Source organism: Pseudorasbora parva, chromosome 6, assembly GCF_024679245.1.
Source record: "Pseudorasbora parva isolate DD20220531a chromosome 6, ASM2467924v1, whole genome shotgun sequence".
NCBI classification, from domain to species: domain Eukaryota; kingdom Metazoa; phylum Chordata; class Actinopteri; order Cypriniformes; family Gobionidae; genus Pseudorasbora; species Pseudorasbora parva.
The window spans coordinates 44,106,269-44,132,972 of NC_090177.1; the positions used below are offsets into that span (position 1 = coordinate 44,106,269).

Consider the following 26,704-nt stretch of genomic DNA (forward strand, 5'->3'; position numbering starts at 1 on the left):
TACATTCCTCTACATTTGCATCTTCAGTTACTCTTACTTGTTCAGTTTTTTTGTGGGGACAGTCTTTTGCCCAATGAAATGTACACTGGCAAATAGCACATCTGGATCTCTTACCGAACTTATCCAGTGGATTAGTCCCTGGTAATGGCTGCTTTAGTTGTCCACTTTGGAAAGTTGTGCTCCGTCTTGTCCTGCCTTGTGGTCTTTGTTCTGTGAAAAACGCTACATCCTGGTTCACTTGTATTCCGTTCAACGAGCCTGTCGATTTCCCTCCGAAAATCCTTTTTAGAGCAGACTTCATGGAGGAGAACGTCAACTCGGTGCAGGCCGTCAATGCTAGCTGTCTGCTTTTATCGTCGAGACAGGCCGTGTCTAACAGTTTAAACGCCAGTACAGCATCAGGAAGCGTCATACTATACTTTTTTATCCGGTTGTAACGCTGTTCGAAGTCAATTATGTAGTCCTCCATTGAAACTGAACTATTCTTCGTTATGCCATCAAAATATGAATAGGCTTCATACGCGCGATCTTTTTCCTCTTTAAGAAACACGTCGTCCAGCTTTGCAATCAACTTTGCCATACCGTCATCACTGTCCAAATCTTCCGCAGGTATTTCCATCGCTGTTTCACGGGCTCTCCCTTCAAGCCCCAAAGCGACAGCAAGGGCTTGCTTCTTTTTATCGAGATCGGTAACCCGCATCCAGATATTAACTTCATTCTTCCAACACTCGTAGGGCCTGGCTTCATCAAACTTCGGCGGAACTTTATAACTAGCTGCCATCTTTTAACCATCCTCTGCTACCATGTTACTTGAAATAAACACGACGTTTATAGTTCGTACTACTTTATTCAGTGCACGGCCAAGTTTCACACAACATCCATCACCGTCACCTGCACGCAGATTCAACACTCTGCTCATGCGCCAACCTCCGGCACACCGTGCCGTATTCAACAGTGTAGAAGCACATTTACCGTAATGAACAGTGTAGAGGGGAGATAACATGTTAACATATATATATTTTTTTTTTTGTTGTAAATATTTTATAGAACAGTAGTGGGTGTTGAGGTATGACCCTTTTGACCTCAGCTATTTTTATTTTCAGGGCTTTAGTATAAACCAAAATCTCCATGATTTAGTCAGTTAATGAATGACAGTGGATGTTGTCCGTGGAGAATTTATCTGATGTAGGGTTGAAGCAATGCAAACTCAATCAAAATGTCAGATTTCCTGAACAGAGTGCAAATAAATGATAAAGAAAATGGGTCACATTGTACCAGGAGACCTTCTGCTGCGCCAGGGTGCTGTCCTGGTGCTCATGATAAACAGGTGCTACAATGACTGACCTCATTGTAGATGCTTTTGAAGGTGGACAGGGGTCACTCTTGTTGCTTTATTTAATAATTTTCCTGTTATCACTGTAATACTGCTTTGAAACAATCTGTATTGTATAATCACTATAGAAATAAAGGTTGCTTGACTTGACACATTCCTCCCATAATCGTTATTCAAAATTAGTGTGACTTGTGCCACAGTTTACAGTCAGTGAGAAGGGATAGTTTTCATTGCTGTCATGCATCGATGAGCCTCGTTACTGGTTTGTTCCTCCTCGGATACGTTGGTAAATTCTCATCACAGCTAACCAGGAGAAACACGCATGCCTTGCCGTTTCAGAGATACTCTGACCCAGTCGCCTCACCATTACAAAATTACGAGAACTGATTTGCTAACCATCTAATCCAGCCCAGCTCCCACAGTCCTGCAGAGTTTAGCTCCAACCCTAATCAAAGACAGCTGAAGCTAATCAAGCTCTTCAGGATCACTTGCTGAAAATACACACCCAGATAGCATTGTGACATTGATTTAATTTTGAAATTCCATCAGAATCATCATTTTGTTTGAGGTTGAAATTTCAATGCTAAGTAATATTGGATCAATGTTGAAAATTCAATGCTAAAACCATACTGGACCAATGTTGAAAATTCACTGCTAAATAATATTGTATCAATGTTGATAATTCCATGCTTTTCAGTGTTGAAAAGACAAACATTGAATCAATGCTGGTGTTCGGTCAGCTTAATTCTCCACTGGTGAGGCTTACGGTCAATCTATCTGTCACGTTAACCAACATGTTAAGGCAAGTCCAAATCAATTGGGTATATTTGTGTGAATGTGAGCACATTCATTATCCTCAAAGGATACGATGAGTACACCAACGAGTGTGTGGATTAACAAAGAATACATAAATGTAAATTTTGTAACTGTAAGCCTTTCTTTAACCTTTTTCTGGAAAAGTTAAAATTGTATGCGTGTTTGATTTCTGACTCTTCCAATAAGAAAGCTGTAAAAACTATGAATCTTTTTAAAAGGTATATTATTTTCCTGCTTACTGGCATGTAATGTTGTCATTCTGTGTTTCATGTTATTATAATAAAAAAGTTATTATAATATTATTATTTAAATCATGTAGAATGTACATGTATTTCATTATTTATCTAAAGAATACAGGGTTAATGAAGAATTTAGAATATGTGTCCCTACCTATCGAATGCGCCACAATCCAATCCAGCAGGTGGCGGTAATGCACCTTCAAGACAACCACCACTCAGATCAAAGCAAGCACAGCTTCAATCGCGAAAAAGAGACACAGGACAACGATCGTGTTTTTTAGAGGTAAGTGGCCTACAAAAATATATTTATAAAATTCATATCAATTTTAATTTAGTGTTTTTATTCATCTTTATGTTTTACAACTTGTGTGCTTCTCCTGAGCAAGTCAGAGTGAACTGCAATGTTAATAATAGTCACATGAACGCCCTCGTAAGTTACACAACCAACGGCCAGTTTGTTGTGAGGTGTTCATCTATTTTATGAGATGATTTTAGTATTAAGATGATTAATCTGTGCGTGCAACGAGTAAAATGTGCATTTGTGGAAATGGTGCTGCACATGCATTCATTGACTTGTGAGTCGATCCTATTTGATTAATTTGGATTTTGAGACCATATAGCAGTGGTCTTCACTATTTTTTTTCATGAGAGCCGCACTGATAGCACAAAATCAATAGGAGAGCTACTTTTATTGCAAAGCAGGGGCGTTTCTAGGATTTTGGTTTTAGGGGAGCTTAGCCCCCAGTGAGGGTAGCCTATGGAAAAAATGGTAACATAGTGTAGTGTCCAAATTGCGCCATTAACTAGTAGCTTACAAACATGCATACCCAAACTGGCTGTTTATTACTTATAAAGCAAATATTACCCCCTTACTGCATGTTCATACTTTACATGTAATATTTGTATCCAATAATGTTTATAATTACAGAGATCCAAAAAGTTACGAGGGTTCGAGGGGCATGCTCCCCCGAGAAAATTTTGATTTCTATGATCTACATATGTGCATTTTAAGATGTTCTGAAGGCCAAAAAATTAGATAACTAAAAATGGAAGAAGAAAAATTCCACTAGGCACTAAAAATGCCTAATCTGATAAAAATGGCTTTGTTAATATTTCTTGTTCGTTAATTAGGCCTACATTATGAATCACATAGGCATTTTTTCAGTTAAAAATTGTGAAATTAGAGTAGACAAAAGTTTATTAATTTGCCTGAATATTTTTGTGAAAATAAAACTTGGCCGCAAAAAGAAAATTGAAGATACAATACAAGAGAAAAATAAATGGCAGATGTCTTAACTTTCATTTTTACAAAATGTGCATATATTTGCTACAGAGGCTCAGATGTACACACACACACACACACACACACACACACCTCTGCTTCTGACGTGCGCTCTGCTCCGCACCGCTGCGGATTGAAGAACACGCAGACTAAAAAAGACGGGACGAAGCCGAAGCCTTCCGCCATCCAAAAAAGCAGGATTACATTAACGCTGGGATGAGCGGAAGCATGCATGCATTTCCTTGACTTTCTTCATGTTGTATTTGTAGCTTGTCGTTGCCCTTGTGAGGCATGCAAGATGTTCATTGGTGAGGCAGTTTCTCTGTTAGAATCGTCCTAACTTAGCGTTGTGGAATGTATTTGGCGTGCATATGGTACGCAGTTTTTCGCGTGCATATGATACGCGTATTATACGCACGCACCCCCCACCCCCATCCAAGAGCATGTCATGTGCATGCCATAAAGTGCGTATCATATGCACGCGAAAAACTGCGTAGCATATGCACGGCAAAACTCATATACATTCCACGCGATTCCACACTCATACTATTGATACGCATTCACATGTGATATAATGCGAGCCGGAAATTAAAGTATGGCGAGCCGCATGAGGCTCGCGAGCCGCGCAATGAGTAACACTGCCATATAGGATCGACTCACAAGGCAATGAATGCATGCGCGGCGCGGATCCACAAACGTATCTTACTCGTTGCGCGCACAGATGAATCATTTTGAATCATCCTATATTCGTCAAGTGTATAAACGAGAGGCGATCGGAAGGTTAGATGAATTTCTGGCTTGTCAGTGTGTTCGCCACTCGTGAGAGTATCTCACAGCTGAAGCAGAGCTAGAACTGATTGACCTGTTAGCGTGGTGAGGGGAAATACAATCAGCTTGTAGCTCTGCATGAGCTGTACGATATCATCGAGAGCAGATCACAATTACATCATTACAGTTTAATCTTTAATGCAGCAAGAAAGAAAATAAAATAAAAGAGTGAGATCTTTAAGTTCGGTAGGCAGCTATATCAAACTACAGAAATTTAGTAAACAGTTGTGCCTCCAGTTCGTGTTGTAAATGAAAAAAAAATCTCTTCCCTCTAAACCACCATGCCTATACAGCTCCTCTTTTATTTTCTTAATTTAGCTATTTGGTCATTCATTTACTTGTTTCATTTTCACACTTTATTTATGTACTATTAAATACAATAATATTATTAGATAAAACACCGGATACATTCACTTTGCTTTTTCATTCATTCATTGTGTGTCTGCAGGTCCTTACAGTCTATACTAAAATGCATTAAATTGTCCTCAATTTAGTGTTACCGTTTTAACTGGGATATCAAGATTTTGATAAAATTTCAAGTTTCACTTCATTTTGTTGTAGGCTATATTTGTAATGTATAATTAATCACATTTCCAAATATTTACTAACTTCTTGTTGTTTTAGATGCGGTGAATGCTGATAAAAAGAGGCATCAGAGTTTTATCTTTGCTGGGACGGTGCAGAACTGGCTCCATTACAACCTGAAAGGCTTCGGGGCATTGCTCATGGTGGAACCCCCTGCGTTTGGAGTATTTCATTCTTTCTTCTACCTTCTTTCTTTCAGTAGTACTGTCTCATTTCTGTATTTATTGGCAAGTTTACATTTGTATTTACTTCCATTTTGCAGATGCAAGTTGTCATGTTTTTCCAGGCTCTTCCCATTTGTGTCATAAATTCAGATGTAATTCTTTTAAGTCAATGTGAGATTTCCTGTTGTAACTGTGGGGGCATAAATAAATACATTTGCATGTAAACTGAAGGATGTTGTTTACTTTGAGTGACTTTTTGATGCAAAATCATATCGATTGCAGCCACACATGGTCTCTGATTAAAATGAATAAAATAAAGAGACAAATTAACTGGCATAGAATCCTGCTGTACATAAAGTAAGATTTATCTATTTTTCATTGTTGAAATAACATTATTTCAGGGTGCAAACCTGATGAAAAATCAATGTTAAATCTCAACATTGATTCAATGATATTTTAGTTGATGCATTAACATTGATTCAACGCTGATTCACTGTTTGTCTGCTATCTGGGCAGGCAGGTGTGCTAAAGCAGGTTGTAAATAAACTTTTCAGGACGGTGGTGCTGTGTTCGAAATCCCCCCCCTATGCCCTCATTCACTATTCCCTACATTAGTCCTCTGATATAGTCCACTTTAGGAGTAAATGAAAAATATTGAGTCAATTCGGACACTAAGTGGCTGGAAGGGCTAACCCTTATGCAGTTTGTGCTTTGAAATATAGAAAACAGGCAGCTCTAGTAATAATGAAAAGATTTATCTTTTTTGCCATGGAAACTTGCATAATTTATTCAAACTTAATTGAACAATTTAATAATTAAAAAGGAATTGAACCTGCATGCATGATATTGCACTATACCAATGCAGTTTGGAAGATGGATGGATGATTGATTCAGCTGCGGGTGCCATCTCCTGGCAGAAATCTACCCCATTCCCTTAAACAGGGCACAAACCATAACCATAGTGGACATTATTGAGTGCACTCATTCAATCCCACAATGCAGCGCAATAACGAGTTTAAAACCGATGTACTCTTGACGGCTAGAGAAGGGTCTCAAATCTGAAGGGTGGTAGCCCTCCAGCCCAGGACCAGGGTTGGACACCCCTGCGATGCAATGCCACACTTTTTAAGACCAATTGTATTTATCACTCACCTTTATAGTCTCTACTCTAACATGTCTGTTTACAAACCCCTAACTGATAAACACTTACTAAACACGTTAGAAGCTTTCTTTTTATTTTTATTGAAAACAAATGCCTTTCCAATCTGATATGCGATGGGAAAAGAGAGCGAGTTTGTCAAAACTTGATGTTAAGCATCTTACCCCTACACCACTGTCACTGCTAAAGATTGAGTTTTGTCTGGCCCAACCAGACATTGAGTAAACAAGGCAATATATTTGTACTTAATGTAAGTAAGTATTTTTTAATTAAGGGGTAATTATACTGTAAGTATTTTTTAATTAAGGGGTAATTATACTGTAAGTATTCTTTAATTAAGGGGTAATTATACTGTAAGTATTCTTTAATACTTACAGTATAAGTATTAATACTTACTGCGCGCACGTGCATGAGACGCTTCAAGCTTTTATGACGTTCTCATGCACGTTTCATCTGAAACACACGTGAGAACGAACATATCTTGTATTTTATTCTTGTTTGTTTCTAATTGCTATTATCATATATTATTTTATTGTTTGTATACTGTTGTGAGCATAAAAAAACGACAGCATCAGACATCCACATGACCAGAGTTTTTCAGCGCGCGCATGTCACGCTTGACCCTTCAAGTTACGTCAAGCGTGAAATCAACCCTCGCATGCACACGCAGATAACTGCTGGTCGGATGCGATATATTGTATTTTTTTCTTACAAACACTTATCCATTGGGATCGTATGGATTACTGTAGTTATTGCTGTATGTGCTGTTTGATGCCTTAACTCTTAGAAACCCAAATGAGTTTTAATTAGCAGAGATTATTTAGTTATCTGTGTTCATCTGAGGAAATAAAGTCGTAGGCTATACATCTCTGATTGCATGAGGGTAAAAGACGAGTAAACGGTGAGGATATTTCTGCGCGCACTGTATTTTTAGTGTAACAGTTACAGAATACAAGCTAGAGACATGTGGGATCCTTCTTAAGATTCATCTCTGGCAATTGGAAGAAAAAGAAGAGGAACATGAGGAGGATGAAGCCAAGCAAGAGAAATGAATGTGTTCTAAATCTGTTTTTTTTTAAAAACAGATTTAGAAATTTTTTTAAAAATCTGTTTTCATTTTTTAAATAAAGGTTTGTGAGTGATATCAAATTGTATTTGTGTTTTTATTGTACTTACCCTGTAATTACATGAAACAAGAGGAACAAGAGCCACTTTAATTTACAGCCCGCACATCCATACTTACCCCTTAATTAAAGAATACTTACAGTATAATTACCCCTTAATAAAAAAATACTTACAATATAATTACCCCTCAATTAAAAAATACTTACAGTATAATTACCCCTTAATTAAAGAATACTTACAGTATAATTACCCCTTAATTAAAAAATACTTACAATATAATTACCCCTCAATTAAAAAATACTTACAGTATAATTACCCCTGAATTAAAGAATACTTACAGTATAATTACCCCTTAATTAAAGAATACTTACAGTATAATTACCCCTTAATTAAAGAATACTTACAGTATAATTACCCCTTAATTAAAAAATACTTACAATATAATTACCCCTCAATTAAAAAATACTTACAGTATAATTACCCCTTAATTAAAAAATACTTACAGTATAATTACCCCTTAATTAAAAAAATACTTACAATTACCGAATACTTACAGTATAATTACCCCTTAATTAAAAAATACTTACAATTACCGAATACTTACAGTATAATTACCCCTTAATTAAAAAATACTTACAGTATAATTACCCCTTAATTAAAAAATACTTACAGTATAATTACCCCTTAATTAAAGAATACTTACAGTATAATAACCCCTTAATTAAAAAATACTTACAGTATAAATAATTTGTAAAATTTCCTGTTAGTTACCCCTTTATTCCCCCAATATTACACATTGTTCCCATATACTTACTTTATAGTTACACTATAATTACCGAAAGTTATGCTGTAAATTCACTTTAATTATACAGTACTTTCCGGGCCGTAATCTAAAGCGTTACCTACAATTTTGCTCAAATATAGATATATAAAATGTCAGATGTAATAAAAGGAAACAAGTAAAAGCAAGTCCCTAATTAACAAAAATTGACAAAAGGCATTCAGCTTCCCCTCTGCAGCGAAGCATGATGGCGAACAGAGACATGATGGTTTATTCTGGAGTAAATGATAAAGCTTCTCAGGATGCTTTCACACCTGCCTTATTTAGTTCGGTTGAATCGTACTAGAGTTCGTTTGCCTCTTTGGTGTGGTTCGTTTGGTCAGGTGTGAAAGCAGCAATCGCACTCTGGTGCGCACCAAAAGCGGACCAAACAAACATACCGAGAACTCCTTGAAGAGCTGGTCTCGGTACGCTTTCAAACGAACTCTGGAGCGGTTTGTTTGTGGTGAGAACGTGATCCGACCTCGAACAGAAAAAACTGCAAAAGTACTAATCATTTTTGGACTAAACCAGCTGCCATAGTAAGCTGCGCTGACATTATGTGCATGACATTATTACCTGATAGATCGTTGGCAATATTTTCGGAAGATGAGGATGTCAGAGTTAAGAATAATTAAGGCACGCCTCCACTTTAAGTGACGAGCGATGCACGCTCGCCGTCTGCAGTGCATTAATGTTGTTTTCAAGTCGCATCCGAGCTTCATTATAGAAAGGTATTGTTTGCATACTGTGGTAAATACACACAATGTAGTAGATTATGGCCAGGGACAAAACTAGCCCGCACAGTCGTCTCTCCATAGTGTTATAGTTTGCTGCCTTTTCCTCTTCTGTTGGAATTTTCAGGGAATTTTCTGGAAGAATTCTGACCAATTGAAAAGCAATTTAGGAAATACACCATGATCAATGAGTGATGTGGATGTTGTCACGTGCCTGCGTTTTGGTTTGTTTCAACTGGTTTGGACCAAAGCAATCAGTGTGGTGTGAAAAGGAACCAAAAAAGCGGAAAAATGCAACAATGTATAATTGTTTGCCCTTGGTTCGGACCAAATGAACCGAACTAGAGATGTGAAAGCACCCTAAGTGTCAGAGGGGTGAGCTGCATTAAAACCCTGATGAAGAAGAACATAATAATAAAGCTGAAAATAAAAAGACCATTAAATGAAAAAATGAAAACACTTGAAAGATTGAACGAGCATCTGCTGATCTCCACTAGGTGTTTGAGATCTGAGATCTAAGAGCCAGTATTTCAGTGCTTGCTTTCTCCCGGAGCTTGAAAAAGGTTCACTTTGGCATTACGTCGATTCTTCCTGGGTGTTTGATCTCTGTTTCCTGGATGCAGGCCTTCATCGTTGTCATCGCTGCCACTGTCGTCCCGCTCCAGCGTGTTCCAGTCTCGTTTGAGCGGTGTGAGCTCTGGAGCGATTATATCTCCATCCTGGAACACAACACACATTCACCAGTTTTAGGATCAGTCCACCCAAACCAACACAGTCCATATTTACTCATTATTTGGGTGAACTTGGTTTCATTTCTGAAGCGATTATTTAAATGACTAAAGTTAATAGAATAAAATAATATACTAAATATACTAATAATAAAATACTTAAAATGAACATGTCCATAAACTGAACAATGGATTTGTTTGTTGGATTTAATATATTTCAAGGTAACTAAATCAAAACTGAATATGTGCATTTCAAAAATAGTAAAATATAAATAAATTGAAATTTCAATTAATTGACAAAAAGCTGGAGATGCAGGCTGACAGGAAGTGAGTCTTACCTGCGGTTTAGTGAAGTTATTGTTCATACACCACTGGACAAAGTACTTTTGAGCAGCTTCCAGGCTCTTGTCATCCCTCTTCTTACAGTAAACCCTGATCAGCTGCTCAGCGAACCGCTCCGGCAGGAGTTTGGACACCTGGCAGACGACACAGGCATCAGGTCTTTATGGCTTGTGTTTGGCCTTCACTGGATGCAGTGCACAAGCACGTTATGTCTTCTCTCAATCAATCTCGATCAACACATTTTCGACAGACATATTGAGGATATATCCATTTGGACTAGAAAGAATACAAATCTTAACCATTCTCACATTAAATTTAACATGGAAATTTAATCTATAATCAACTTTCTAGACATTTATGTTTGTCTTTGTGGTAATACACTGTACAGAAATCCTACAGTTTGTAAAACCATTGTTGTAAGAATCCAAAATAATCAAAGATATTTAATATTTGACTTTGAACAAAGACATTTGTTTTACTGTGTTTCGCCCCCCTCTCTCTTATCAGTGGGGCTGTTTGGGATTCCTAAAGACAAAGAGATGTTGAGGGCCTGTAGGCCAAATGTGTGCCACACCTGTAGTACAATGGGGGAAATTTGGTCTGAATGGTCAGTTTGAATGTCTCAGGGTTTCAGTCACATGGTCAAGGGATGGATGAAAGAAGATTGCAACTATTGCTCGGGGGTCTTTTTCCTCTGACGCTGTCTTTTTTTCTGGCTGTCGCTTCTAGGGGCCTTCTTTGGCTCTTCTCTTTGCTCTCTTTTTTTCTCTCTCTTTCTATCTTTTCTATCTCTCTCTCTCTCTCTCTCTCTCTCTCTCTCTCTCTCTCACTATCTCTCAGGTAACATTCTACACATGCTGGGTACGATTAATGGTAATGGTAAAGTTTTTATCATCTCATTCATATATTTTGTAACTATTTTAAGTGTAACCATAACCGGTTTTCTACCATCATGCTGATAACGTTTCTTTAGTCATTCGGCAACCCTGCAGTCAGAACCACTGTAGGCTATCCATAGTCTGACAAGCCAGACCCACATCAAGATGTTTGGTCTGGAAACTCACCATAGACAGCTCAATCCGAGGGGCGGGATAAACGGTTGTCTTTCAAACTCCCTCTGCACGCGATAGGATAGCGCTACAACCAACCAGAGCAACGAAGGTGAAACAGAGCTTGTTGAAAGATTAAACATTCATCGTATCCGGTCGGCTAAACTCGGAACACATCTTCCCTTTTTAAGAATGACTTCAGTGCCGTTCTTTGTTCTTTTCTCAGAGAAAAGCTTAACTCCAAGTCTTCACAGTCAAAGCTGCCACTAGGGTGCGTCTAGATTTCTAGGCTAGGCGATCCACCCTTACAGATGGTGCCGAAACCCGGGATCCCTTGCAGTGAATTTTCTGAAATTCATCAGAATGAGGACATTTTTCCACAGTTGATCTTGTGTATGGATTAAAGCTGACCTTCTGACTAAGGAATGAGTAAGTCTGTTTTCATTGTTTATGAATTGCATGAAACAGAACTTCATCCAAGAAGAAGGTTTTAAACATCTGTAATAGTCCCATTACTGTACAATCCAAGACTATTCAGGATAACACCTCGGGATGGAAGGGAACATTTCTAATAACAGTGTTTGCTTTACAGTTTTAACAGTATTGTTTGCTTTATGGAGCGAAAAATTTGAGCCTACCTTGTCCAAACTTAAGAAAGAGGATATTGGAATTAAAAGTTCAGATGATGAAATGCTTAAATGGTGGCACATAATTGGCAAACACCAAAAGAAATCAAAACATGGTGAAATAATTGAGGCTTTAAACTTCATAAGTTGTAAAAGGCTACAAAATGTTGTGATACCATTTCTATTATCAAGTCTAGAGGCTAAATGTAAAGAAATTGATTCTAAAAATGCTGAAGCAGAAAAGTCTGAGGCAAAGATTCATGTTCTTCAAGCACAGCTAGATAAATTACTAGCTGAGCAGTTAGCCCTGACTGAGAAGTGTAAAAATCACTAGGAGACAATTGCAGATCTCAAGGCTAAGCTAATAGCTAAAAAGTCCATGCCCCCCAAAACGCTTAACAGCGATGGGACTAAAACGCATGTTCACTTCTTAGATGAGATGACTTGCTCTAATGAATCTGAAACGTTTAGTTCAGTAAATGCATGTGCAACTCAAGGAAGTGTGCCTATTTCGGTTCTTAAGGTGATGCAGCACCGCAATAGCACAGAGTCATGTACCAGTAATTGTGTTCAGGCATTAGATAGTCATGAAAATCCTCAAACTCCAGGAGAACATAGCAGTCTACCCTATGGCAAAGAGAACAGGCTTTGCAGTTCCTGTCAGAAAATAGGCCATTCAGAGGTTAAATGCTGGTCACTGGGCAGGTGTCGACCTCCACCTTATTATAAAAAAAAAGAAAAAAGGAAATTCTTTTCTAAGGGCAAAGATTATCGCTCATTTGCAGGTAAAACTCTCAGTGAGTTAACTGCATTGTTCATGCAAGGCCTTTAGCTATTAACCTCACTGGCTAGTGGGCTAGAAGCCTGATAGCAATGAGTTTAATAGTTAAACATCCAAATTGCAATGATCCTGTTTGTATTTTCAAATTTGTCATTGTACTAATCGCATTGTGCGCATTGAACACACATTATAGTTGTTTGTGTTAATAAATACACATAGACTAGTTAAGTTTATTCTTTAAAACACATGATTGGGGGCGCTGTTGAGCAATGGAGGAGTAAGACGTGTTTTACATAGCTCCGGCAACTTTTCTTTTATTAATACACTAAACACCTGTATATCCGCCTAAAAGTGCTTAGAAGTGACATAAGAAAACTGAAGTGAGTGGGAAACTAAACTCAAAAGGAGAAAACAATGTCAAAAAAGGGAAAATCCAAAAAGAACGACCAACAAGAATCAGGCCTTGATCAACCCTCGGGCTCAACTGAAGACGTGGAGCCCGAATATCTGAGTGAGGAGGCAGACCCACCAAACCGGGAAGTGCTGGCCGCTATTGCCGCTCTGCGAAACGAAATTACACAGATTAAGGATGACATATGCGCCACTATCGATGCCCGTATACAGTCTGTGTACACCGTGCTGAGAAGCGAAATGGCCACAACTAAAGAAGAACTACAGACTTCCATTGCGGCCCTGGAGAAAACCTCGACCCTGCATGCTAACACTATTGGGGAGATAGAGAAATCCGCCTCACATCAGTCGGACGATGTCACTGCTCTTCAACGTCAAGTCACCCGCCTGAGCGCTGAAGTAGGAAAACTAACTGAGAAATGCGAAGACATAGAAGGGCGCTCGAGAAGACACAACATCCGGGTCATTGGAGTCCCTGAGGGGACCGAGGGACCCAGGCCGAGAGACTTTATCGCCGGGCTGCTGCAAGAGGTGCTATCCCTGGACGAGAAACCGCTCATTAATAGAGCGCACCGGACCCTTCGAAGACGACCCGAACCCCATGAACCACCTAGACCCTTTATACTGAGGCTACACTACTTTCATACGCTCGAGGACATTCTACGCAGGGCTGCAGCGGCGAAACAGCTCTCTTATGGAGGTAAAAAGATTCAAATCTTTCCCGACTACCCGCCTGCCGTGGCTAAAAGGAGAGCATTATTCAACCGCACCAGGGAACTACTACGGGGCAGACCCGGGGTCAGGTACGGCCTCCTCTATCCTGCTAGACTCCTGATAACCCACAACGACACACAAATCTCGTTTATAGATGCCATAAAAGCGGAAGAATATGCTGAACACCTCTCGACATCAGGCTCGACTGAAGTGGGACAGAGGGACGCCTAAATTGTTGCGGAGAATCAAGATTTTCAGAAAGATGGTGATGTACTGATGCTTACTAGCTTGTATGGCTAGTGTCAACACTGGCTGTTACCTATTTAGGTGAGTTACGTGTGTCACTCAGGCACAGACAGCGTTTGTCTCACCATGTGACTGTAAAATCGCCAGTCTCGAATAACAACTGGACAAGGTTATGTCTTGACTCATACAGATCTGGGTTTCTTTGCACTGTTACTCTTTCTTTCTTATTTTTTCCCGATATCCTATCTAGAGCCACACAATTGTTGAGCTAGTTTTTCTAAAGTGTTAAGATGGCTCATTGTTATTGAAAGATATCAGGTTATTGCCTCCGTTGGAGTTGCAACTCAGCTTAATTTTTGGATATGCAAATCTAAATATCATATTTTTATGTTTGTCATATGTAAATGGACTGCATTTATATAGCGCTTTTATCCAAAGCGCTTTACATTTTTGCCTCACATTCACCCATTCATACACCGACGGCGGTGTCAGCCATGCAAGGCGCCATCCAGCTCATCGGGAGCAACTGGGGTTAGGTGTCTTGCTCATGGACACTTCGACACTTGGTCAGGTGGAACCGGGGATTGAACCACCAACCTTCTGGTTTGTAGACAATCTACATGAATCACTGAGCCACTGCCGCCCCGGTAGTGATGATTACACTTCTTCTTCTTAGATTTAGATATTGGGTATACGTATATGAGTGTGTGCGCCTGTGCATATGCTTAGGTGTATACATGCCCATGGATACTTATGTCACTATGACACAAGCAGGGTGTGTATGTCTGTCTATGTGTTGCCAAGCTATGGGATCACAGATAGGAGTAAGCACCAGGTCACCAGAAAGTGAGGGGAAGTAACTTATCTTAAGTTTCATTTGATTTATTTATACTTCCTTAAGAAGACTCGTGCCATATTCATTTTGAACTGGCTAGAGTATTTTTGTTTTCTTTTATTACTATGGGGATTGGGCTGACTTTGATAACGGGTATGGGGTGGACTGGGGGGGAAGGGAGGGGGGGATAGGAAGACCATTCACTCAAATCCTACACATTGGTAACTACACTGCTACGAATATTGTACGGATTACATATTTAGGATGTATGACAATTTAAACAATCACAGCAGAGGGATGAAGGGTCTCATGTTTTCCAACTGGAATGTACGCGGAGTAAATAATCCAGTCAAGAGGGGTAAAGTTCTGTCCAATCTAAAATCACTGACCTCAGACATTATGTTCCTACAGGAAACCCACTTGAAGAACGGGTCTCATTGCAGGTTAAAAGCAAATTGGATGGGGGAAGTTTACCACTCAAACTTTTCATCCAAAGCAAGAGGTGTGGCCATTCTACTGAGAAAAGGTGTGCCCTTTTTGCAGAAAAAAACAATTACTGATAAAGAGGGCCGCTATATTATAGTGATTGGTGAAATCCATAATATGTCCCTCACCCTAGTAAATATATATGCTCCCAACATAGATAACCCCATATTCTTTCAGAAAGTTTTTTCACTGATACCAGATATCTCACAAACGCACTTGATAATAGGGGGTGACTTTAATACTGTCCTCGACACATATCTTGATAGGTCCTCCACGAAGAGACTCCCAAGAAACGCCTCCAGTGAATTTTTAAATACGTTCATTAATAACACGAATGTACTGGATATATGGAGAGCGATGAACCCTACAGGCAGAGAATACTCATTTTATTCACCTGTACACAACTCCTACAGTAGGATAGACTACTTCTTAGTAGACTCCAGACTCATACCATCCACACTGAATGCTAGATATCACAGTATTGTGATTTCAGATCACAGCCCACTCACCTTTTCGGTGTGTTTTGACCACGTAGTTAAGCCACACACCTTTTGGAAATTGAACTCACATTTACTCACTGAAAATACATTTTGCGAATACTTGAAAGACCAGATTTCGTTATACTTTGAAATAAACGATAACCATGATACCTCTCCCTCCATCCTCTGGGAAGCATTCAAGGCTTATATAAGAGGTTGTATCATCTCGTTTGAAGCTTCTAGGCGAAAGGTAAAAAAGACCAAATTAAAAGAGTTAGAAGATCAAATTAAATTACTTGACATAGAAAAATGCACACTCCCCCTCTAGTATATTGCACAGGAAAATAGCAACACTTAAGTATGAATATAACAAAATTATCTCTGCAAAACTAAGTAAAGCATTCCTCTATACTAGGCAAAAATATTTTGAATTTGGTGACAAACCACACAAACTTCTAGCTAGACAACTCAGAAAAATGGAAAGCGACAGAACGATTCACAAGATAAAAACCCAAAATAATACAGTACTTACAAAGCCTAAAGATATCAATGACAGGTTTCTGGAATTTTATACTGATTTATATACCTCAAAGAATACTTCAGACTCTGTAACTATTAATGCATTTTTAGATAAATGTGAGCTTCCCAGATTGAGCGAGAAAGATTGTGATTCTTTGGATTCTGACCTTACATGTGCAGAGGTCCGGAGTGCCATTGCCTCCCTAAAGAGTAATAAGACACCCGGTCCTGATGGACTTCCAGGGGAACTATACAAAACATTCAGTGAAATTCTTTCCCCTTATCTGTTGAAATTATATGAACATGCCCAGGTACAGGGTATTTTACCCCCCACCTTAACTGAGGCTGTGATTACATTAATTCACAAAAAAGGGAAGGACTCACAGGAAGTAGGTGCTTATCGTCCGATCTCTCTCCTTAATGTTGATGGGAAATTATTTGCCAAAATACTGGCTAACAGGTTGAATCCTCTATTGGAAAAGCTAATTCATATAGACCAGACGGGTTTCATTCCAAATAGGAATGCTACTTTCAATCTTAGATGTCTTTTTGATATTATATATACAAAGAGAGGTCCACCTACTGATCTAGTCATACTTACACTTGACGCCGAGAAGGCATTTGACCAGATTGAGTGGTGCTATTTATTTGAAGTTCTTAATAGGTTTAATTTCGGAAATAAGTTCCTGTCACTAATTAAACTAATTTACAAGAATCCTACAGCACAAATCCTAACAAACCGGACAATATCCTCCCCGTTTAGCTTACATAGAGGGACAAGGCAGGGTTGTCCACTATCCCCTTTGATTTTTGCGCTAGCTATTGAACCTCTAGCCCAATGTATCAGAATGGAACCCCAGATTTATGGATACTCGACTAAAGACACAAATAATAAGATATCATTATATGCAGATGACATCCTTTTATACATAACGCAGCCTCAAATTACCATACCAAATCTTCTTGACAAAATCAATCTGTTTGGGACCTTTTCGGGTTATCGGATCAATTGGACTAAAAGCGTTTTAATGCCAGTCCATATGAATGACTTAGCACACTTAGATCACTTTCCATTTGCAGTCGCTCCAGAAAAATTTACCTATTTGGGGATAGAAGTGACAAGGCAATATTCATCTCTATTCCAGGCAAACTTCCCCCCTCTAATAGAGCGATTACAAACTAAAATGTCATTCTGGGACATGCTTCCAATCTCTTTAATTGGGAGAATTAATGCCATAAAGATGATTTTCCTCCCGCAATTGCTATACCGATTTCAAAACATCCAAATATTTATAAAAAAATCATTTTTTAAACACCTAGACTCTTTAATAGTTCCTTTTCTGTGGGGACACAAAGTTCACAGAATAAGTAAAAAGCATCTCTGTAGGCCAAAGCCAAAGGGAGGATTGGCACTCCCAGACTTTTTGCTATATTACTGGGCTTCAACGATTAAGATATTTACCTTTTGGTTGGACACATCAGTACCAATGTCTGATTGGCTAAGGCTGGAGCGGGAAGACTGCCATCCGTATTCTATGGCCGCGATCCTACTAGCTCCGGCTGCGGTTAATAAGTCCCTATATAATAACAATCCCATAATACATAGCATGATCTGCACCTGGAAATGAATCAAGACCACCTTTAATCTTAAACCAATCTCTCTTCTGTTACCCATCGCGAGAAATCCTACATTTGCCCCCTCCAATCTGGATGGAGCCTTTTCCACATGGAGTGAGAGGGGTGTCCACTGTATTGGTGACTTATACATAGGAGGCGTATTTGCTTCATTCACACAATTACAGAGGAAGTATGAGCTGGGGAATAATAACTTCTTTCGTTACCTACAAGTTAGGGACTACGTTCGGAAATACTTAAGAGAATTTGAGACTGAATCAAAATCTGAAATAGATGACTGTCTGAAATTGTCTCCTAACGAAAACAAACTAATATCCCGCATCTATAACAATCTCTTATTAATAAGCTCCCCATCGACTGAAAATTATAAACGTAAGTGGGAAGAGGAACTTGGTGACATTATTCCAGATGACTTATGGGAAGAAAGTCTCGAAAACATACATAATTGTTCAGATAACGCAAGACATTGTCTTGTCCAATTTAAAATTATACATAGGCTTCATTACTCAAAGGAGAAATTACATAACATATACCCAGAAGTATCACCTATGTGTGATAAGTGCCACTCTTCCAAAGCAACACTTCTCCATAGTTTTGCTCTATGCCCAAGGGTTCAAGTGTTCTGGATTGATATATGCAACATTATGTCTGAGGTCATAAACACTTCAATTAAACCTGAGCCCCTGCTCATCATTCTTGGAATATCTGAGACATTCAGGAAATTGAGTATATGTCAGCAGCGTTTTCTCTCTTATTGTTTCATAATAGCAAAGAGATTGATCCTCATCCTATGGAAAGGCGCAACTGTACCTACCTCAAAGATGTGGTTAGATGATTTAACTAACACACTTCACTTAGAAAGGATAAGGTATACGCTCAGGGACAGACTCAACTTATTCAACAAAACATGGAAACCCCTCATATCATACCTAAAATTTACACAACAGTCAGCATCCTAGCACATGATATATGACAATTATAGTGGTTCTTGAGTGAAGGTCTTCATGAGGAAGGGTGGGTAGGGAGGAGATAGATGGGAAAGGGATAGACAAGTGGATTAGGGGTTGGGATGGTTTGGGTAATTGTGGTTAGCCTGATGATTTTTTTTTTTTGTATGGCTGTTACTTGTTTTAATGTTGTATTATTTAAGCTTACTGTTATTAGATTTATTTATTTTTAATATCTAATTTGTTATTATTTTTTTTACTTACTTAACTTAAATTTTTTATTTTATTTTTGAATTATAAAAAAGTCTCAGAATGTATAAGTGAATTGTATGTTTAATTGTATGCTTTAATAAAAATATGTTTGATAAAACACACGATTGCTTTACTGTAAGTGTTGTATGAAACACTTAGGATAAAGGCTGTAGATGCTATGCATTCTAGGACATGTATTTTGTGAAAATTGGAATAAATTTAATACTTGAATTGTATAGCAATTTCAAGTTTCATGTGTTTCTATGTTGAATTTGTTTGTCTCCTAAGTGGAAAACGTCTCGGTTACGTATGTAACCTTAATTCCCTGAGGGGAATGAGACGCTGCGTCGAAACGCTGTGAGAACGCCTCTGCGTGATTGCGTCGTGAAGCGCGTGTAGAACCAGTCCATTCAGGAGATCAAACGTCATCGACGTGGTGACGTCATCGACCGGAAACTATGAAGCATCCGCGAACACAAACAGAAACTAGCTTCTGAAATAGCCTGAAGAAAGTGATCACGGGCATGCCGGGAGTATGGCCGGGCGACGCAGCATCTCGTTCCCCTCAGGGAACTAGGGTTACATACGTAACCGAGACGTTCCCTATCTGGGAACTCCAGCTGCGTCGAAACGCTGTGAGAACGCTTATACCCACATCGCCATGGGACCAAGTGCTCGTATGTGTGAAACCGTAGCGCACACGATTACGATAACACCTGTGCCCCAACTGTACATCCAATTCGTAGAATCTTATGAAAGTTAGCGGCGAAGACCAGCCTGCCGCGTTACATATATCTTGGAGGGAAGCCCCCGACAGAAGTGCTTTAGAAGCAGCCATACTCCTAGTGGAATGCGCATGGACAGCCAGAGGAGACGGCTGTCCGACCACTTCATAAGCAAGTGAGATGGCCTCGACCAGCCACTTGCTCATTCTCTGCTTAGACACTGGTGCTCCTTTCTTTGGAGCTCCGAAACAGACAAATAGTTGAACAGTCTTTCTCCACAGGGCAGCTCTGTGGACATAAGCGTCAAGCGCCCTAACTGGGCAAAGCATTTTTAACTTTTCCTGGTCTGACGTCACGAAAGGAGGAGGACAGAAGGCTTGCACAGTGATGGGACCCCTAGGGCTCGTAGGGACCTCGGGAATATATCCTGGTCTGGAGTGAAGTAAAGCCTTTACCATGCCAGGCGCAAACTCTAGACATGAGGGCCCTACAGACAAGGACTGAATGTCCCCAATACTTTTAAGGGACGAAATGGCCAGTAAAAAGATGGTCTGAAGAGTCAGGAATTTCTCTGTTACTTCCTCAACAGGTTCAAATGGAGCCTTTGACAGTCCCTGCAAAACAATGGCCAAATCCCAGGACGGGACCCTCGAATGTACCACCGGCCTCAACCTTAAAGTGCCAAGGAGGAAACGTGTAACTAATGGGTGTCTTCCCAAAGACACTCCACCCAAAGGAGTGTGGAAAGCAGCTAAGGCCGCCACGCATACCTTTATTGTGGAGGGGGTCAACCCTGCAGAGAATCTCGCCTGCAGGAACTCCAGCACTGTACCAACTACTATTTCTGCTTTCCCGAATCTTTGCCACAGGAGCTCCACCGCCTCGGGGTGGAGTCTCCATTCCCCGGGCCTCGGCCCCTGCCTTGACAGGATGTCCGCTTCCTGATTTAGGACCCCCGGGATGTAAACTGCCCTGATGGAAAGCAGTTTCCCTTGGGCCCACAGGAGGATCTGACGTGCCAGCTTGTATAATGGGTGGGACCTCAGACCCCCCTGATGATTTATGTAGGCGACCACCGATGTGTTGTATGTCCTGACTAATACATGGTGGCCCCTGAGGTCGGGCAGGAACTGTTTCAATGCAAGAAACATAGCCAGCATTTCTAGCCGATTTATGTGCCATAGCCGCTGATGTTCCTGCCATAGAACCTGGGACGAGCGACCACTCATGGTCACTCCCCATCCCGTGAGGGAAGCATCTGTCGTTAGCGTGACACGACGAACATGAGCCCCCAGCACAGGTCCCTGGTTCAGGTTCAGGTTCAGTTCTTTGACTGCTATCAAGATCGATGCTATGCGTGTCGGCGATAATTGCGCCCGCATAAATACCGAGTCCCAATACACGCCTAGAAAGGTGGTCCTCTGAGCCGGAGAAAGCACACTTTTCTTCTTGTTCAGTCTCAACCTCAACCTCGACATGTGCGCGAGAACAGCATCTCGATGCTGAACCGCAATCTGCTCGGTGTGAACTAAGATCAACCAGTCGTCGATATAATTGAGTATGCGGATGCCCTGCCGACGCAACGGTGCCAGAGCTGCATCCACACACTTGGTGAAGGTGCGGGGTGATAGTGCTAGACCGAAGGGAAGTACTCGATATTGGTATGCCTCTCCACCGGAAGGCAAACCTCAGAAACTTCCTGTGATGTGGAAGGATAGAGACATGGAAATATGCGTCTTTAAGGTCTATGGTCCCAATCCTCTGACCTGATCTGAGATGCAGTCTGTCTGAGTGTAAGCATCTTGAACTTGAGCTTCGCCACAGATTTAATAGACGCAGATCTAATATCGGGCGCAACCCCCATCCTTCTTTGGCACGATGAAGTAACGGCTGTAAAACCCTGACTACCTGCCGGGAGGAGGAACCCTTTCTATAGCCCCCTTTCGCAGGAGTGTCTCTACTTCCTGTGCCATTACCAGAGCCTGCTCCGGGCCCACCCCTTTCTACAATCTGCAGGACCCAACGAGATATATCCGATAGATGTTTCCACTTGTCTAGAAAATCTACTAAGGGAACCAGCCTCTCGAGGCTGGCCTCTGGTGTACTTTGAGCAACAAGTGCAGTGCCCTGAAGTGGCGAACCGGCAGGGAACGCCTGACTTGACTGCTCGGGGTCCCCGGAGGGGGGAGCGGACCACCCTTGGGTGGCCCGCGGGGACCACCTGCACCCCGGCATTGCGGCAGGGTTGGCAGCGTGGCCCCCAGAGGGGACAACCCTCAGCGTCCTGACACTTTTGGCGTCAGGAACGCTTTGATGAGGCCTTCTTGGCGATGAGGACTGTCCTCAGATCAGCCCTACCCCTCGAAGGCCTCGTCTGAGAGCGCCGACCCGCCTCCCAGTCTCTTTGTGGGGGAGTACGGGTGGCGATGCTCTGCCGTTGTAGCGCCCTGTGTGAGGAGCTCGTACTCGATCTTTCTTTGGGCTGCTGTTTTTCAGCTGCAGCCCTAGGGACTTGGATCCGGAGAGGGAGAAACTTAAGCGTCGCCGCCTGCTTCTTTGATTCCTGAAACCTCTCGGTGACAGATTGTACGGCGTCACCGAAGAGGCCCGCAGGGGACAGCGGCACATCGAGCAAAAAGCTCTTCTCCCTCTCCTTGATTTCGGTGGGGTTTAGCCATAAATGCCTCTCTGTGGCCGTCTCCTTGGTGACCCGGAGAGCGAGATCGGCGGACTGTCTTAACTCGTTAATGACATCACCCCTTGGATGGTAGAGATAAGGTGTTATCTCTACCATCCAAGTCCCTTAGCAGGTCAGTCTGGTACGCCTGCATGATCGCCATCGTGTGCAGGCATGCCGCGGCCTGACCTGCCGCCGAGTACGCTTTACCCACCAACGCCGATGTTGTCTTTAATGGCTTGGTGGGTAAAGTCGGGGCCTTTAGGGATGATGCTGACGAAGGTGAGAGATGGCTCGCAAGCGTCTCTTCTACCTTCGGCATCGCCCCATAACCATACTGTTTCAGCCCAACGATGTTGCTATATGTCGACGTTTGTGGGCTGAAAACTCTATATGATGCCGGTTTCTTACACACTCTAGACACCTCTGTGTGCAGATCGGGGAAGAACGGCAGGCCCCGACGTTGAGGTTCCGCTGCACGAGAGGGCAGAAATCGCTCATCTAATTTGCTCTGTCTCTTACGATGGGTTTCTGCTCTTTTGGTTGGCCAGTTGATGTTTAATCTAGCCACCGCTCTTTTGTGAGCACCTCAATAAGCTCCTCACTTGCAGGTGACTGAAGTGGCAAGTCTTCAGTCGCGATGCTCTCAACGTCCACCTCCTCAGAGCTGGATAGTTGGAGCACCGGCACCCCACCCGGGGGGGAAGAAACCGCAGGGCGGGCTTCCAAGCCCCGAGAAGAGACGCTGGACGGTGCAGGTGAGGGCTGAGATAAGGCTGGGCCCGTCTCAAACCCCTCTGCAAGGTCCATTTGTGAACCCCACGACTGAAGCCGCCGCTCTGCCTCGGCAGCAGCGGGACCCGAGCCGCGGGGAACACAAGCCGAGGCACCCTCCTCGAAGAGTGCCCGCCGGGAGCGCAGCGTTCTGTTAGGGGTTAACAGCTTATGACCCAGGACTAGTAGTGAAGAAATGAAGACAGAGTCAGGATTATAATTAATTAAAAGAAAAATTTACTTAAGAATAGTTTGCAGTTTCAAAAGCAGAAGCCAGCTTCAAGTCTCACAAGGAGTTCGTAGGCCGCGCTCCCTCTCTCACCGTCTCGTTGCCTCGCCCTATCGTACATACAATTGTCCCAACAGTTATACCGTTTTCAAGGTCTATCCACGTCATTACTGCAATGTGAATGGTTCTGATTGGCTCAGAGACAATGCACAGTCATGGTAAATTTCCACTCGAGTCAGTTAATCTGATGCACGTTTCCACTGACGTGTCACTTGTTGACGCTTTCACCCCAGAATTAGGCCCGTAGTGACCTTCCCGATCTGGAGCAGGCGCCAGCTTGCCCAGAACAACAAGTCCACCCATCTCTTAGGGTGCCCATTGTACACCATTCTGATCTGTAACAGAGAATATTGCGCACATACACAGATACACAGTCTCTCTTGGAGCTGATTAAGCTCCAGTTCTAACCAGTTCTTACCAAAACATACGGATAACATGTGCTTTCTTTCAGTGAGAGGGACACACAATAGTACAGGCAATATTCATCTTGAGTCTTTAGTGTTTCAGTAAAAGGAAATATAAAAGGAATAAAACATAATAAATTAAATGAAAGACACATCCATATTTCATATCTGGAAGCCGGGCTAAGTGAGCAAACGCTGTTACTGCACTCCTGACATGTTAGGGGTGTGTGATACCTCAAATCCAAACACATGACCTTGTTGCCAGTGTTTAGTGACACATCACACATCTCTAGGCCAGACCCTCAGTCACTCCTCAGAGCAAATACACACTTTAGAAAATAAGAAACTAAAACAAAATCATAACTGGATAGAATCATTATAATAATATAACCGCCGAAGACCGCCGAAGACTATAACAAAGTCAAGCGGGAAATTTTAGCGAGGCTCGCGCCGCCCAGCAGTTCCACGAATGGGAATTCAAGCCCCGAGTACCAGCCCGTGCCCAGGCAGCCGAGCTCAGCCGCATCGCGCATCACTGGCTATTGGAGGGGGACCCCACCGCAGTACAGGTAGCGGAACGGGTAGTGGTCGATCGACTTCTCCACGCGCTACCCCGCGCTCATCGGCAAGCGGTTGGGATGAGGAATCCTACCAACACCCTGGAACTCGTGGAGGCGATCGAGCTGGCGGATGCCGTCCATCATCGCGAGGCCGGGGACCGACCGCCGCCGTTCCCCCGGAGAGTCGGCCAGGAGCGACGCCCGCTCGAAGGGACCCCGCGACCAGTCAGCAGGCCGACGGTTCCCCCACCGCGAGATGAGCCCATGCCCAGCGCTGAACCTCCATCACCTCCGCGAGCATGGCTGGCAGGTTGCATCGTCCACCAGCATGTACCCTCGGGAGCCCCCGAAGCAGAAGTGATGGTGGAAGGAAAACGGTTCCGGGCCTTGCTGGACTCAGGCAGTGCGGTCACCCTAATCCAGTCACGGTTGTGCGCCCCTCGAAGCGGCCAGAAGACCTTCTTACCGATTACATGTGTGCACGGAGACACTCGCCAAGTACCGGCCCGCAGAGTCATCATCTCGTCACCCCAAGGCACCTGGCCGGTAGAAGCGGGCCTGGTGAAGGACCTGCCGGTGGCCGTACTGCTTGGGAGGGATTGGCCTGGCTTCGACAGACTGCTCAACGCTGCTACTCAGCCTGCCAGCCCGGAGGGAAACCATCGAAGACGGAGACGGCCTCGGGGACCCCGCCGCCGACCGGCCCTGCTCGCCTCTGACAGCGGGAGAGATGGTGAGTCCCCTGCCCAGAATACTAATCTGTTCTATGACATTTACCAACAGGCTGCTGGAGGGGGCTCATTCGCCAAGGAACAGCGGGAGGACGATCGGCTCAAGCACTGTTGGGCTCAAGTGCGAGTCGTCGATGGAAAAGACGTTCTCCCACGGCCCATCCTCTCCCGCATTTTGTCATTGAGAATGGCCTGCTGTACTGTGTCGCTCAGCGGAGGGGGGAGGAGAAGAAATTGCTGGTGGTACCTCGAGCTAAGACCGAAACCATCCTGGAGCTGGCACATTCCCATCCCATGGCAGGTCACCTCGGGACAGCCAACACCACTCAGCGCATCCGTGACCGTTTCCTTTGGCCGGGCCTGGAGGCCGAAGTGAAGCGGTTTTGCCAAGCCTGCCCGACCTGCCAGGTCACATCGCCCAAGACCCCTCCCCCCAGCCCGCTCATTCCGCTGCCTATCATCGAGGTGCCCTTCGAGCGGATCGGAATGGACATAGTGGGGCCGTTGCCAAAGTCTGCCCGCGGACACGAACACATCCTGGTAATCGTCGACTACGCCACCCGGTACCCAGAAGCAGTTCCCCTTCGTAAGGCCACCGCGAAGTCCATCGCCCAGGAGCTGTTTCTGCTGGCCAGCCGAGTCGGCCTCCCCTCGGAGATCCTGACTGACCAGGGGACCCCGTTCATGTCCCGGCTAATGGCGGATCTTTGCAGGCTGCTGCGAGTGAAGCAGTTGAGGACCACGGTCTACCACCCTCAGACGGACGGACTCGTAGAGAGATTCAATCAGACCCTAAAGCAGATGCTTAGACGCGTGGCGGCGGAGGATAAGCGGGATTGGGACCTCATGATTCCCTACGTGCTCTTTGGGATCCGCGAAGTTCCCCAGGCCTCCACTGGCTTTACCCCCTTTGAGCTCCTGTTCGGCCGTCAACCACGTGGGCTCCTGGACGTCGCCAGGGAGGCGTGGGAGCAGCAGCCTGCCCCTCATCGCACCATCATCGAACATGTTCGACAGATGAGAGAACGGATCGATCGAGTGATGCCATTGGTCCGGGAAAACCTCAGCAAGGCCCAACAAGCGCAGCAACGCCACTACGACCGGGCAGCCCAACCACGGGAATTCCAGCCCGGAGACCGCGTCATGGTACTGGTCCCCAGCTCTGCCTGCAAGTTCCTGGCCTCATGGAAAGGACCATATACAGTACTGGAAAGAATGGGACCAGTAACATACCGGCTGAGACAACCTGGACGACGGCAGACAGAGCAACTCTATCATATCAACCTCCTGAAGAAGTGGGTGGGGACCCGGGACCAGCTGGCTGCTTTGAGTCTCACCGACCCCGTGGTTGTGGACGTCAACCCTCACCTTTCGGCTGCCCAGAAGACGGAGCTGCAGCACCTGGT

General features: G+C 43.1%; 1 protein-coding gene across 1 annotated transcript in view; it reads right to left on the minus strand.

The window, feature by feature from the left end:
• Window positions 1-7,636: 7,636 nt before the first annotated feature.
• Window positions 7,637-26,704, minus strand: part of samhd1 (SAM domain and HD domain 1) — a 69,807-nt gene continuing 50,739 nt past the window's right edge. The window contains exons 9-10 of the mRNA XM_067446986.1: window positions 10,155-10,292; window positions 7,637-9,807 (exon numbers count right to left, since the gene is read on the minus strand). Coding sequence (XP_067303087.1) covers window positions 9,619-9,807; window positions 10,155-10,292 — 327 coding nt within the window. The 3' untranslated portion in view covers window positions 7,637-9,618. The remainder of the gene's footprint in view (window positions 9,808-10,154; window positions 10,293-26,704) is intronic.